At 41.8% G+C, this 15,255-nt stretch overlaps 1 protein-coding gene across 2 annotated transcripts in view; it reads right to left on the reverse strand.

Annotated features, from left to right (window-relative positions):
- Positions 1–1,819: 1,819 nt before the first annotated feature.
- Positions 1,820–15,255, reverse strand: part of QPCT (glutaminyl-peptide cyclotransferase) — a 42,136-nt gene continuing 28,700 nt past the window's right edge. For both annotated transcript variants that reach the window (XM_059660123.1, XM_059660121.1), the window contains exons 4-7: positions 11,689–11,865; positions 9,272–9,371; positions 7,064–7,180; positions 1,820–2,057 (exon numbers count right to left, since the gene is read on the reverse strand). In XM_059660123.1, coding sequence (XP_059516106.1) covers positions 1,912–2,057; positions 7,064–7,180; positions 9,272–9,371; positions 11,689–11,865 — 540 coding nt within the window. In that variant the 3' untranslated portion in view covers positions 1,820–1,911. The remainder of the gene's footprint in view (positions 2,058–7,063; positions 7,181–9,271; positions 9,372–11,688; positions 11,866–15,255) is intronic.

A 15,255-nucleotide genomic window follows, 5' to 3' on the forward strand; every position in this document is an offset into this window, starting at 1 on the left:
AGCTGATCGATGTTTCTCTCTCATCAATGTTTCTACCTCTCTATCCCTCTCCCTTCCTCTCTGTAAAAAATCCAAAAAAAAAAATATTTTTAAAAAAAGAGTCCCTGACTTTGAGGATTTATGCTAAAAAACAAAAAAAAAACTTTTTATTCTGTTTCAATATCATCAGTTAAATCATTTCTTTTCTGGTGTTTAAAAAAGAAAAAAGTGTTTCTCTGAACCCCTTTCAAATGTTTTATCTTATCCAAAGTTAATCCAGAAAAGTCAACCTCCCTTAATCCTGCTTCGTGGCTTAGATTCTTTAGCTCTGGAAGCACTCATGCTGATTTCTGTTTTACCCATGCTGATGTCAAAACAACCTTTGCTGTGGCAGAAAAATAATCCCCAATGCCTCTGAAGCCTAATGTTGTCAGCTGAATCGCGGCAACAGTGCTTTGCGAATGCTCTCCCAGACTGAGTGACCTATAGTACAACATCAAGGTACAACTGTTGTTTTGCACTTGGCATTGAGAATATTCTGCAAAGTTGTTTCCATGTAAAAAGGAAGCACTCTACAGTGGTTCAAGGCATGAGCGTTAGAGCCAGACTTCTTGGGTTCAAATCCCACTGTTGCCACTTACTCTTGAAGAAGAACATTTAGCTACCCTGAGCATCGTAAAATAGGGTTAATAATACCACCTACCTCTTAGGATTGTTGTGAGGATTAAGTTGGTAAAAACATATAAAGGATGTATGATTGTCTGACATAGACAGTACTCAATGTTAGCTCATACTATTATTTAACCTACAAAGGGATGACATCTTTTACATAATTTCAGAGGCCAATATGTAAAATAAAAAGAAATCCTAGAAAATCTAATTGTGTAAAATTTATAAACATGAAATTACAGATGTTATACATGTATATAATATATGATTATATAATTCTGACTATTCCTTTTTATAATTACTAGAGGCCCAGTGCACAAAAATTTGTGCACTCAGGGGGGGGTCCCTCAGCCCGGCCTGTGCCCTCTCACAGTCTGGGACCCCTCAGGGGATGTCCACCTGCTGGCTTAGGCCCGCTCCCCAGGGGATTGGGCCTAAGCTGGTGTCAGACAGCCCTCTGGCAGCCCAGGAGCCCTCAGGGGATGTCCACTTGCCAGCGGGGAGCAGGCCTAAGCTGCAGTCGGACATCCTTAGTGCTGCTGAGGAGGCAGGAGAGGCTCCCGCCACCACTGCTGTACTGGCAGCCGTCAGCCTAGCTTGTGGCTGAGCAGAGCTCCCCCTGTGGGAGCGCACTGACCACCAGGGGGAATCTCCTGCATTGAGCGTCTGCCCCCTGGTGGTCAGTGTGTGTCATAGTGACCAGTCATTCTGCTGTTAGGGTCAATTTGTATATTACCCTTTTATGATATAGGATAGAGGCCTGGTGCACGGGTAGGGGCTGGCTGGTTTGCCCTGAAGGGTGTCCTGGCCTGGATCAGGGTGGGGGTCCCCACTGGGGTGCCTGGCCAGCCTGGGTGAGCGGCTGATGGCTGTTTGCGGGCTAGTCAAGCCCCACAGTGGGAACCCTCACCCCATGAGTTTGTGGCCAGCCTGGGTGAGGGGCTAAAGGCCATTTCCAGGCTGGCCACGGCCACAGGCTGGAAGCAGGTATCTGGGATTTATTTATCTTCTATTATTGAAACTTTGTAGCCTTGAGCAGAGCTCAGGACCGGCCAGGGCAGGCGGGAAGCTTGGCTTCCTCCATTGCCGGGGGCAACCAAGCTTCCTGCTCACTCCAGCTCCGCGGCCGCCGCCATCTTTGTGACAGAATGACAGAGTGAGGGTGTGATAGTTAATTTGCATATTACTCTTTTATTAGATAGGATTGTACCTTAACTTTCAAATTCGATACTAGATACAATTATCATGAACTAAATGAGAACATTACAAATGCAAATATTCTAACACAAAGACTTGTATAATTTTGTTTAGATTGTCAATGGTTGCTTCATCCAAATTTTCTTCATTGTCATCCATCGTATGCCATACTTCAGGGAAAGGAGATGCTATCAGATGCAAAACTGGAACACCTAATAAGAAAGAACCAACTTGTAATTAAGTGCATATTTAAACTAGAAAGTATAATTTGGCAAGCAAAAGTCTGAGTGGGAGTTCTGTCCCTTCCATATAAAGACAGTAGGTTATTCATCATCTTCTGTGTACTCCCTTATACCTTACCCTTGTTCTCCAAAGTCATTCATTTAGTTAAACAAATGTTAATTAATTCAGTAAATAATTAGAAAGCACCTACTATATACCAGCCCCTATTCCAGAAGTTAAGGTTTCATCGTTAAAAGGCTAAGTCCTGGTCATATGGCATTTACATTCCAGTAGAGAAAGAAGCAAATAAACAAATATAAAAAATAATTTTAGAAAGTGATATGGCTTATAAAAAACAATAAAATACAGTGAGGAAATAGAGAATAAGAGGCAGACAGTGGGGCCAAGAAGAAGGTATTTAAAGTCAGGGAAGGCCTCTGTGAGAAGCTAACAAATAAATAGAGACATGCAACAAAGGAAAAGCAAGCTGTGCAAAAGTCTAGGGAGAAGTATTCTAGGCAGCAGTAGTCGTAAGTGCAAAGGCCCTGGGGTGAGGAGTGAGCTTGGCCTGCTTGAGGAACAGCAAGGAGCCAGTGTGGCTGGATTGAAGTAATACTGATTGGAGACAGACGTAGGAAGTGATGTTAGAGAGGGAGAACAGAGTCAGAAAATGGAGGCCCTTACAGGTCATGGTAAAGACTTTTGGTCTTATTCTACATGATAGCAAGCCACTAGAGCTTTAAAGCAGAAAAGGAACATAATTTTACTTACATTTTTAAAAGATAACTCTCATTCCTGTGTAAAGAATAGGGAAGCAAGAGCAAATGCTAGAGACAAATTGGGAGGCTCCTGCAACAGTCCTTGGGTTTGTCCTAGCTAGCCGGTTTGGCTCAGTGCACAGAGCGTCGGCCTGCAGACTGAAGGGTCGTGGGCTTGATTCCAGTCAAGGGCACATGCCTGGGGTTGTGGGCTCAATCCCCAGGAGGGGACGTGCAGAAGCCAGCTGATCAATGATTCTCTCTCACCAATTATGTTTCTCTCTTTCCCTCTCCCTTCCTCTCTGAAATCAATAAAAAATATTTAAAAAAAAAAAAAGAGTCCTTGGGTTTGTTTAAACTCCCACCATTGACATCAAGGATACGGCTTCCTTATTTTTTTTTTTTTTAAATATATTTTTATTGATTTCAGAGAGGGAGGGAGAGAAAACTAGAAACAACAATGATGAGAGAGAATTATTGATTGGCTGCCTCCTGCATGCCCCCTACTGGGCATCGAGTCCACAACCCAGGCATGTGCCCTTGACCAGAATCAAACCTGGGACCCTTCAGTCCACAGGCCAACACTCTATCCACTGAGCCAAACCGGCTAGGGTTCTATTACCTTAGTTTCTTAAATCATTTCTTTAAATGTACGTTTATATAATTTAATCTTTAATAATGTTTATTGTTAACAGCCAGCTAATAGATTTCCTGAAAATTTAACAGTTAGCTCTTGCAAGCTAATGTAAGCAGACTCCACACTGTGCTCATTTTTTTTCTTTTCTTTTCTTTTTAAATTGTTTTATTGCTTAAAGTATTACAAAGAGTATTACATATGTCTCCTTTTTTTCCCACCCTTAACAATCGCCCTGCTTCCCCTACCCCCCAGTGTCTTATGTCCATTGGTTATGCTTATATGCATGCATACAAATCCTTTGGTTGATCTCTTACCCACCCCCCATGCCCCTGCCCCTCAACCCTCCCCGGCTTTCCTGCTATAGTTTGACAGTCTGTTCGAGGCAGCTCTGACTCTGTATCTATTTTTGTTCATAAGTTTATAATGGTCTTTATTATCCATGAGTGAGTGAAATCATGTGGTGTTTTTCCTTCATTGACTGGCTTATTTCACTTAGCATAATGCTCTCTGGTTCCATCCATGCCGTTGCAAATGGTAAGAGTTCCTTTTTTTCTCTCTCTCTTTTTTTTTTTTTCTCAATTCCATTCATTTTTATTAACAAAAAATCAGATGCGGTTGTTTTGTTTTCATGTTAATTTCACAAAAGACAGATCTTTAGAAAACTATCTGGCTGTTGTTATATTTTTATCTTAAGTTGTGGAATTATCATGAGGGAATGTTTGTTTTATGGTTCACATATACCATTAATGTTTCATTTATTTGCAAGGGAAATAATATAAAGCATTTAACATCTGCTAAGAAGGGTCGTACTGCTGGGGTCCAACCCCAGCAGGTCCAGGGGTCCCCAAAGGTGTGGACGGAGTCAGCGAAGAAGGAATGACACAGAGATAGCTTTCAGTTGATCAGCAGCCTAGCCAGGATCTCTAGCCAAGTTCTGGTTAGGATCTCCAGCCAGGTTCTGTGTCCATGTTCTCTTGCTAGGTTCTCCAGCCAGGTTCTCCAGGTTCTCCAGCCAGGTTCTGTAGCCATGTTCCCTCGCTAGGTTCTCCAGCCAGGTTCTGTCCAGGTTCTCCAGCCAGGTTCAGTCATCAGGTTCTAGTCAGGTTCTCTTGCCGTGTTCTATCCAGGTTCTGTAGCCAGGTTCTTCAGCCAGGTTCTGTCTCTAGGTTCTGTCTCTAGGTTCTGTGGCCAGTTTCTGTCGAGGATCTTTTGCCATGTTCTCTCCAGCGAAGTTCTTCTGTCTCTAGGTTCTGTGTAGGTTCTGTGTCTAAGTTCTGTCAAGAGTTCCTTCTTTTTTAGAGCAGCATAGTATTCCATCATGTAGATGTACCACAGTTTTCTAATCCTTTCATCTACTGATGGGCACTTAGGCTGTTTCCAAATCTTAGCTATGGTGAATTACACTGCTATGAACATATGGGTGCATATATCCTTTCTGAATGGTGTTTCTGGTTTCTTGGGATATATTCCTAGAAGTGAGATCACAGGGTCAAATGGGAGTTCCATTTTTAGTTTTTTGAGGAAATTCCATACTGTCTTCCATAGCGGCTGCACCAGTGTGCATTCCCACCAGCAGTGCACAAGTGTTCCTTTTTCTTCACATCCTCTCCAGCACTTGTCGTTTGTTGATTTGTTGATGATAGCCAGTCTGACAGATGTGAGATGGTAGGTACCTCATTGTTGTTTTGATTTGCATCTCACGGATGATTAGTGACTTTGAGCAAGTTTTCATATGTCTCTTGGTTTTCTGAATGTCCTCTTTTGAAAGGTGTCTATTTAGGTCCTTTGCCCATTTTTTGATTGGATTGTTTATCTTCCTTTTGTTAAGTTGTATGAGTTCCCTATAAATTTTGGAGATTAGGCCCTTATCAGATATAACATTGGCAAATGTTTTCCCACGCAGTGGGCTTTCTTGTTGTTTTGTTGATGGTTTCTTTTGATGTGCAGATGCTTTTTATTTTGCTGTAGTCCCATTTGTTTATTTTCTCTTTAGTTTCCATTGCCCTAGTATCTGTATCGGTGAAGAAATTGCTTCGGCATATGTCTGAGATTTTGTTGCCTTTGGATTCTTCTAGTATTTTTATGGTTTCCCGTCGTACATTTAAGTCCTTTATCCATTTTGAGTTTATTTTTGTGTATGGTGCAAGTTGGTGATCTAGTTTCATTTTCTTGCATGTATCCGTCCAATTTTCCCAACACCATTTATTGAAGAGACTGTCTTGAATCCATTGTATGTTCTTGCCTCCTTTGTCAAATATTAATTGAGCATATTGGTTCAGGCCGATTTCTGGGCTCTCTATTCTATTCCATTGATCTATATATCTGTTCTTGTGCCAATACCAGGCAGTTTTGAGAACAGTGGCTTTGTAATATCTGGTATTGAAATCACACCTACTTTGTTCTTTCTCAGGATCACTGCAGCTATTCGGGGTCGTTTTTTATTCCAGATGAATTTTTGGAGAGTTCGTTCTAGGCCTGTGAAATATGGCGTTGGTATTTTAATGGGAAGTGCGTTGAATTTATAGATTGCTTTGGGTAGTATGGACATTTTAATGATGTTGATTCTACCAATCCATGAACACGGTATGTTCTTCCATCTGTTTATGTCTTCCTCTATATCTTTTTTCAACGTCCTGTAGTTTTCTGAGTAGAGGTCTTTTACCTCCTTAGTTACGTTTATTCCTAGGTAGCTTAATTTTTTTGGTGAGATGGTTATTGGGATTTTTTTTTAGTCTCTCTTTCTGTAAGTTCACTATTGGTGTATAGAAATGCCATAGATTTCTTGGTGTTAATTTTGTATCCTGCTACATTGCCGAATTCATTTAGTAAGTCTAACAGTTTTTTGATGGAGTCTTTAGGGTTCTCTATGTACAGTATCATGTCATCTGCAAATAAGGACAGTTTTACTTCTTCTTTTCCAATTTGGATGCCTTTTATTTCTTCTTCTTGCCTAATTGCAATGGTAACACTTCCAGTACTATATCGAACAGGAGTGGTGAGAGTGGGCATCCCTGTTTTGTTCCTTTTCTTAGGGGAAATGGTGTTAGTTTTTGTCCATTGAGTATGATGTTGGCTGTGGGCTTGTCATATATGGCTTTTATTATGTTGAGGTATGATCCTTCTATTCCCACCTTGCTGAGAGTTTTTATCAAAAATGGGTGTTGGATTTTGTCAAATGCTTTTTCTGCATCAATTGATATGACTATGTGGTTTTTTTTCTTTCAATTTGTTTATGTGATGTATCACGTTTATTGATTTGCAGATATTGTCGGCTTCCTTATTAATGAGTAAACATCAGAGTTACACAAAGTGTAAGAATACAGTCTAACTCTAAAAGTGAAGGCACGGTCAATGGAACATGCGCTTTCATAAATATCCTAGCTGCAGGAAAAAAATATAAAGGTGTCAAGGATTTTGAATGAGTTTCATGAAAAAAATAGAAACCATAAGATGATTGGTGAATGACTTAATTATTCAATTCATTAAATCTAATGGTTCCTTACCCTTCTAGATTGTTGCAAAAGCACATAAAATACAATGAATACAATAGGTTAAAAATGCACATGTGTATGCACACATACATATACACACACATTATTACCTCTTCGTAAAAATGGGAGATGGTCATCCTGAATCATTCCTCCAAAACCATGATTCTGGAAATACCGCCTCTCCAAAGAATGAGCCTTGAGCAAACCTAATGCATGGAGTTCATGTTCTGCAGATGACAATTAGACAGTAGATGAATATCTGTTTTTATCTGATGAACACACAGAATGCATAAGGAGTGTGAAATCTTAGCACGTGTGGCCATTGCTTTTAAAACATGCGGCCGTGAACATATGTCAATAACCATCTGGGCTCTACATGGGTGTGTACATTTTGGAGTAGTTTGGGGATGAGAAGGGTCACATATAGCTGTAGATTTACAGGTGAGAACCTTCTTAAAGATGAAACTCAATAAAAGAATGGAGAGATGAAGAATGATAAAAACGGGGGAGGGGGATGGGGAGAAAACAACATAGGTACTCATTGATCCGAGATCCTGTATGAAGAATGCCTTAAGAGGAGATGTGGGGCTTGGAAGGGTAATACTCAAACAGAATAAGGATGAAGTTTACTGAGTGGCCACTTTATGGAAAGGGGTTACCTGCTACGACCTCCATCAGTGGTTCTCAAAGTGTGGTCTCCGACCAGGGGTATCAGAATCACCTGGCAACTTGTTAGAAATGTAAATTATCTGGACCCACTTCAGACTCACAGAATCAGAAACTCTAGGGACAGAGCCCAGCACTGTGTGTTGTAACAAGCCCTCTAGGTAACGCACACTCTAGTCTGAGAACCACGGGCCTGCATTCCATCACTCATCATCTTGTAACATAGAACCCATGTGTTATGTTACCTGGTTACATATAACATGAGTTCTATATTACAAAATGATAGGAGATCACAAGAAAACTATAAGACAATTAAATGAAACTCATCAGGATAGCCTGGTGTGTGTTTTCAATTGCTAAAATTTAAAGTGTAAAACTAGACCAAGTGGTAAGCATGCATACGTGATATTTTAGGAATATGGAGATATTTAGGAACATATGTAATATTTTAGGAACCACCACCAAACAATATTCGCAATCCATTAATTGACACTTACAATTCTTTCATCTTAGGATATAACTTTTCCTTATGCAATTAGATATGGTTTGAAGTACAGTAAGTACCACTAGGAGGGGACAGCACAATGGGTTAAAAACCAGGAAGGTGCAAGTTAATGCTATAAATTCATTCTGGTAGAGAAAATAAGAAAAGTGCAGAAAATCCTTGAAAAATGGCCAAACCCAATTTTTTGAGGCTACCATCAAAGTAAAGAAAACATGCTAAGAGAGGCCCCAAACGCTTATATTAATAATACCACAAAAGCAATTCTTTCAAACTAGAAATTGAAATTTGCCAAAGAAAAGTATCTAAGGTACAGGCAAAAGTTTCTCTTGTAATATTCTAAATCTGCACATTGGCAAATTCTGAACTCATGGCAAAAGTGTGAGTTGAGATTGAAGTGCTTTTCCCACTGCTTAAAATTAATCAAAACTGCCGAAACTGGTTTGGCTCAGTGGATAGAGCGTCAGCCTGCGGACTGAAAGGTCCCAGGTTCGATTCCGGTCAAGGGCATGTACCTGGGTTGTGGGCACATCCCCAGTAGGAGACGTGCAGGAGGCAGCTAATCGATGTTTCTCTCTCATCGATGTTTTTGGCTCTCTATGCCTCTCCCTTCCTCTCTGTAAAAAATCAATAAAATATATATATTTTAAAAAATTAATCAAAACTATAGACCAGGTAAGGCCAGGCAAAGAAACAAAGGTATCTATGGCTCAAGAGAGAGGCTTTGGGGCTTAGAGAAGGAAAAGGAGAATAACTTTTTTCCTTTATACCGTGAGCGTGGCTCAGGACTTCTGGCTGAGCAGTGTTACCCCTGTGGGAGCGCACTGACCACCAGGGAGCAGCTCCTGTGTTGAGCATCTTCCCCCTGGTGGTCAGTGCATGTCATAGCAACCAGTCGTTCCACCGTTCAGTCGATTTGCATATTAGCCTTTTATTACATAGGATATCAAAATGCAGTTTCATGCAGGAAAATATAGTGGGCCTACTAAAAGAGATGAATAGGAACAATTAATTAATCCATAAAGCAAGGGGAAAAGCCAGTAAAGGATAGTATATATTCAAATCATACACTTAAATCATAAATTTTGAATTTTAAAATGTAGTGTTTGTCAGGAGGAAGAAACCTAGTTTTAATAACATTGGTGCTTACCAATTGCTTGAAGTCTATCAAACCATCGGGCAGAGTTTGGGAAAAAATTGGGAAATGTTGGATTTGGAGCTCCAATTAAATCTAATAAGACCAATAAATCCTAAGGGAGAAAAAATGTTGTTTAGTCATTGTCACTAAAAACACGTTCCATATTCATCAATGTAAAAAAATGAATCAAAACTATAGGCATATTAACAATTGAGAATAATCTAGGGAGCTTTATGAACAAAAGATTTAATAGCACTGTAAGCTAATACTTTGGCAAATTTATTAAATCTTGCTCTGCCATTAAATGGCAATATGTAGATTCTTTGTGTCTGGAATCCCAGAAGGATTTCACTGAAAATAAATTAGAAAGAGGACATTTGGATAAGTATTTCATAGATTTAAAAAGAATACATTTAACTTGATTTTCAGATGGGAGTCCAAGCCCCTGATCTATTCCATTCTAATTCGCCATTTTATTCTTTGTCTGTAATGACATAACCACCTATAAGAGAACACTTAGTAACTATTTATTCCCCAAAGTAGCTTATAAGAAAAATTCCTTGACCAGGAGCTACAGGATCTGATGTCTCTGGCTGTCCGTGTCCTTTTCTATAAACCAGAAGCTCAAACTTGCTGATCTTTAAAGGTCCCTTCTGGTTATATGCTCTACAATTAAACCAGTGTTCCTTAACTTGTTTAAGCCATAAAACATCAGCAGTATTAAGGACTCCCTGAAGAGAGTCCTTACACACCCCTCCCCCCGCCTAACCCTGGTTTAAAAACTGATTTATATAAGTGAGATCATGTGTGGGTAAATATCTAGTGTAGATCCTACACATGGTAGGTAAATACTTGCAGAGTCTACCATTCTAAAGATACAGTATCTGTTACCTCATGAATGATGATTAAATATATTCATTGGGGGAAATGGGCTTGTTTGAAATCAGAACGTATTTACATGGTTAGATAAGCTAATAAGAGTTTGTTTTGGGGGGGGAGGGGAGGAGGAATGGTCTTAATCATATTATGGATTCATATATTTGGAATGATAAATAACTTTGTTCTTGCTACTGATCAGCCAGGTCTCTCCTCCTCCTCTGAATCCTTTTTAGCCTTTTGGGTTCAAGTGACCGAACAAGGTGCTGACCATATTCCCCTGATCCATTATGAGCTGCCAATGGACCACAAGATGGAGAGAATGCCCACATGGGATGTGTCAGAATCATAGAGGACAGTTAACCTGGCCATGTGGACTCAGAGGGAGAAGGTAAGTGACCGGGAAAAGGACTGGGACACGTGGAGTGGTTAGGAATAGGCTTTCAGTGCACAGATAGGGGGAAGGTCAGGGATGCACAAAGGCACGGGAAGAATGAAGACTCAGGAGAGGCATGAGGTCCCAAGCTGGGGTTAGTGAGGACTCAAGACTGAGTGACGGTCAAATACAGGAAGAGAATTAGAATAGGGAAAGAATTCAAGGGCAGGGTGAGGGACAGGGGTGCGGAGGGGGACCAGGATTGGGGATGAAAATGGAGTCATGTGTTGCACCCATTACTTGGTAGTAAGAGCAGGGTTTTAAGGCAACATCAAAATGTCTCCACCCCCACGTCAAAAATACCACATAAAAATCAGCCCATCTTGCCGAAACCGGTTTGGCTCAGTGGATAGAGCGTCGGCCTGCGGACTGAAGGGTCCCAGGTTCGATTCCGGTCAAGGGCATGTACCTGGGTTGCGGGCGCATCCCAGTAGGAGATGTGCAGGAGGCAGCTGATCGATGTTTCTCTCTCATCGATGTTTCTAACTCTCTATCTCTCTCCCTTCCTCTCTGTAAAAAATCAATAAAATATATTTTTAAAAAAGTATTTAAAAAAATCAGCCCATCAAAATGTCATATGCACAGTCAGAGTCATTAAAACGCTTTGAATCCAGAGGAAATTCTTCACTCCCATCCTCATACCATGTCCCACTCTAACTCCATTTCTCAAGACCCCCGCCTCCTCAGGCCTCAGGGCTCCAAGAAGGGGTGCTCTCTCCACCTCTATGCAGTACCAGGGGCACGCAATCCCACTGGACCAAACTGAATGGGATGTCTCCTTAATAGGATGTTTTACAGCCTTTTAATTAAAGTGTTTTTACATTTTTGAAAACTTTAAATCAAATAACATTCAACTTTCAAAACTTACTATGTAAATGTTCATATCATTTCAGGGAAATATTTTAATGAAGCTCAGACGCAACTGCTAACCCAGAATCCTTCTTTTTAGCTCTGGGATTCCTCAAAAACCCAAACGCCTGCCAAGGAATGTTCTGTTATAAACACACTGCTCTAAGGATGCCGGGGCATTTTTCGGTCTTTAATTGGCTTTAGCTTTGGCTGCCTTTGAGACAGCACCTGCAGCCGCAGCAGCACCACGGATACTTCCCAGACTAACCATGCTGTGCAGCTGGTTGGTGTTTCTCGCTCCAGGTGGGTGTGGGGTCGATGCCATCTTTGCAGCTAAGTGCCGAGACCCATACAGAGAGTCTTGAGGGGACCAGTGAAGAAAAGCCTCTTCCCCGTCAAAGAAAATCAGCTGGAGTGACAGATCCAGCTTGGAGTCTGAAACGTTCTGGCAAAAAGAACAGTGAAAAGGTAACTGGAGAGAGGACAGCTGAGCCACAACGCAAGGGACGATAACACAGTGAGTGAAAATATGCCACCATTGATTTGGCGCCACTTCTTCCGTGAAAATCATCACACCTCCATGTAAATCTCACCGTCTCCCACTCTCCATGAAAAGAGAGGTTATGCATTTTCTCTGACTCTTCAGAGAACTTTGAAAGGCCCTGCCACCTCCAGAGATTCCCAGAGATTGGCTGGCGCTATTGAACCTGCAAGACAGCCTGACTTCCTCCTCTCCCTGATCCCATTGCTCTCCCCTCCCTGCCACCGGTGTTGAGTCAGGGCCACTCCCTAAGAAATGACCTAAATGCTAACCTCCAAGTCAGAGTGTGCATCCCAGGAAACCCAACCTGAACAACTGCAAATCTATTTGGCTACTCATCCATGATGTGCCTGCCTTTTTTTTTTTTTTTTTTTTTTTTTTGTGAGTCTAGGTTCTAGGACCTGCCCTAGGAATGCAACAGGGACGCAAAGAGTAATCATTACAGCCTCTCCCCCTGCAGGAGCCTACACTTTAGCTGGGGTAGGAAAGATCAACCAAATACATGAACATGGCAAAAGGTGCCAAGGGTCACACATGTAAAGTAAAACTCATCTGGGAATGGATAGAATGAGGGGTTGAATCCTTGGGGTGTCAAGGAAGGCTTCACGCAAGGGATGATTTTCAGGAGAACTTTTCAGAAGTGTAAGCAGGGTTCTGATGAATGTTTTACTTGCCACTGTCTGACGGACTCTCACTTTTTAGATTAGTCCCCCAACTCCCAGAATCTGCAACCCAACTGCAACCCCTAATCTATTGAATCGTTTCTCTTTTCCGAGTCCTTCACCCCCAGGATGTCCTCACTTCACTCCATGTTCAGCTTAAATTCCAGAGTCAATCATTCTAATCACTCCTTTGTCTCTCTCTGCCTTGGTCACACTCACATGGCAAACACATGACCTCAAGTCCACTCTCTGCTTCCGCTGTGCCTGCACCCGTGCAGCTGGACGTGGCAGGGGGAAATATACAACCGTTTGTGCTCTCCACCTCACTAACATGCTGGGGGATGTGCTCCCAGTGGACCAAACCTATTCTGATGTTTCCTTAATCTGTTAGAGGTACCCCTTCCCCTCTTATCTGAGGACATTAGAAACTGTGTCCTTTAAGTCCTCTTCTGCTCCTTGGGCTTGTTTTCCTCCCAGTTCACTTTTCAACTTGTATTATTTGTTTTGCTGGCTTGCTTTCATGTCGGAGACTGTCCTCAAATGTCTGGTCATCCTTTGTGTCCGTTCATATAAAGAATAAGGCCTATAACACTGAGTAGGTTGGCTTCCCTGCAGGGTGACCTGGTGCCCAGTCGGAGTTTTCACTGAGCTGGTTCCTGTGTTCCAGAGAAGGATCCTCCAGGTTCCTGTATCTGGTACAAGCTGGCTGCTGGCTTTCTCATGCTGGAAGTGAGGGAAAGGCTGCGGACCTCAGTGTTCAATGTGCGACTTCCACCTCACCTCCTTGCTCTCTATGAGGCACCTCACTACTGCCCTCCTTTACATCTGGTGTCTCATAGCATGTCCAGAACCTTCCTGGTTCAGTTTCTCTAGAAAAACATTCTGTCATCTCCCGCAAGAATACAGATGGGGTACTCACCTATCTTCCAGGTGTGGGGTGGGAACCTACGTTTCTAAGTGCTCCTTAGATTTAACAACACTCTCCTTCCCAGCTCCCCCCATCCCCACTTCCTCACTATCTGTGTAGCCTGATTTGTGAAGCTCTTCCAATCCTTCTTGGTGGCAATATGATAGATGCCTAATTACCAGTGTCAACATAGTTGGTGAATTACCTGCACTCTTTCCCCACCCAAGGCTATCTCAATAGTAAGGTGTGAAAAACCACCCTAAACTCAGTGGCTTAAAACAACACTCATGAATCCTGGGTCTGTAGGTCAGCTGGGGACAACTGATCGAGGCCGGTGTGGGTTGGATCAGGAGCCTTGCTTCACCAAAGTCATTAAGGTTGGCTTTGTTCCACATGTCTCTTATCCTCCTCCAGGGGCTGGCAGGCTAGCCAGGGCACACCCTTTTCCTGGTGATGGCAAAGGCACGAGGGAGCAAGCCCAATTGCACAAGCACATTTCTAGCCTCTGCTTGTGTCACATCTACAGGCATTCTATTGGCCAAGACAAGTCAAATAACCAAGTCCAGAGGTAAGGAATGACATGGTACAACCTACCATTGGGGGAGGAGGGAGGAACACAGCAAAGTTATAAGGCAAAAGATGTGAATACATAATTACAATCTTATTACTAGAGGGGAGAGGGCTGCAAAGAGTTGGCACAATAATCCAGACCTCTCCCAGGTCACATTCCATCACCGCCTACCCAATCCGTGACAGCTGAAGAACTTAAAATAACTCCTTACAGTTTAAATTAAAATCCAACTGGGAGAATAAATCTGATACTCTCAATGCTTGTACCCAAAACTAGCCCTTTTTAAAAACTGTCCACATCACTACCTCTATTAGTAAGGATAATGAAGAGAATGTACGTGCATTTTTTCATGGGGATCCCTACCCAACAACTCATTCAGCTCTTTCTACCAAAAGCAGGTATGAGGTACATGCAAAAGGTACAGGAGCTCCCCCAGAAAAAGCACAGGCACTACACAACCTGTGCCTTTACGTCACATCCATTTCATTTCATGTCCTGACACTAGAATGCAAATATGAGAAATCAAACTGTTACATCAGCTTCAGAAACCCTCACCCAATAGCTGGGGAAGAGTTCTAGTTAAAAGCAGGGTAGAGCACGGGACAAAGACATCATAGAAAGTTCAGAAAACAAAACAAAACACAGTGAAAAGGATACCGAGAGGTTATAAACAATTCTTGCTTTCTTCAAGTGCAGCATACCCAACAAAAATAGAACCAAATATCTCTATTACTTCCATTACAAGATAAACATTTTACTTCTTTATCCCCATTGTACCCAAGGCCAGCCCCTTCATAAAGCTCTGAGGGGAGAAAGAGGCATCCGTTGCCTGCGAACAAAGTTTTTTGTTTTTGCTTTGTTGTGTTTACTTGGTTATGAGTGATATCTGAACAAAATGTCTTCATCTAGTTTAGCACTTTTCCCCAATATACCCTTAAGAACACAGAGACTGAAATAACATCTGAGAGTCCCAGAAGTATTCTGAGCTGAGAACATAACAAAAGCTCTACTATGCTACATAAAATTGAGCTGAGATTCACAGATAATAACAATAATGCATTTCTGCTTCATGCTTTTCATCTTGATACGTCTGAATTACTCACTCTTGAGGGCCACCGTCTCTCAGATCAGAAAGTTGTGATGTCCGTGGCTCC

This window comes from Myotis daubentonii, chromosome 12, assembly GCF_963259705.1.
Source record: "Myotis daubentonii chromosome 12, mMyoDau2.1, whole genome shotgun sequence".
Lineage (NCBI taxonomy): Eukaryota > Metazoa > Chordata > Mammalia > Chiroptera > Vespertilionidae > Myotis > Myotis daubentonii.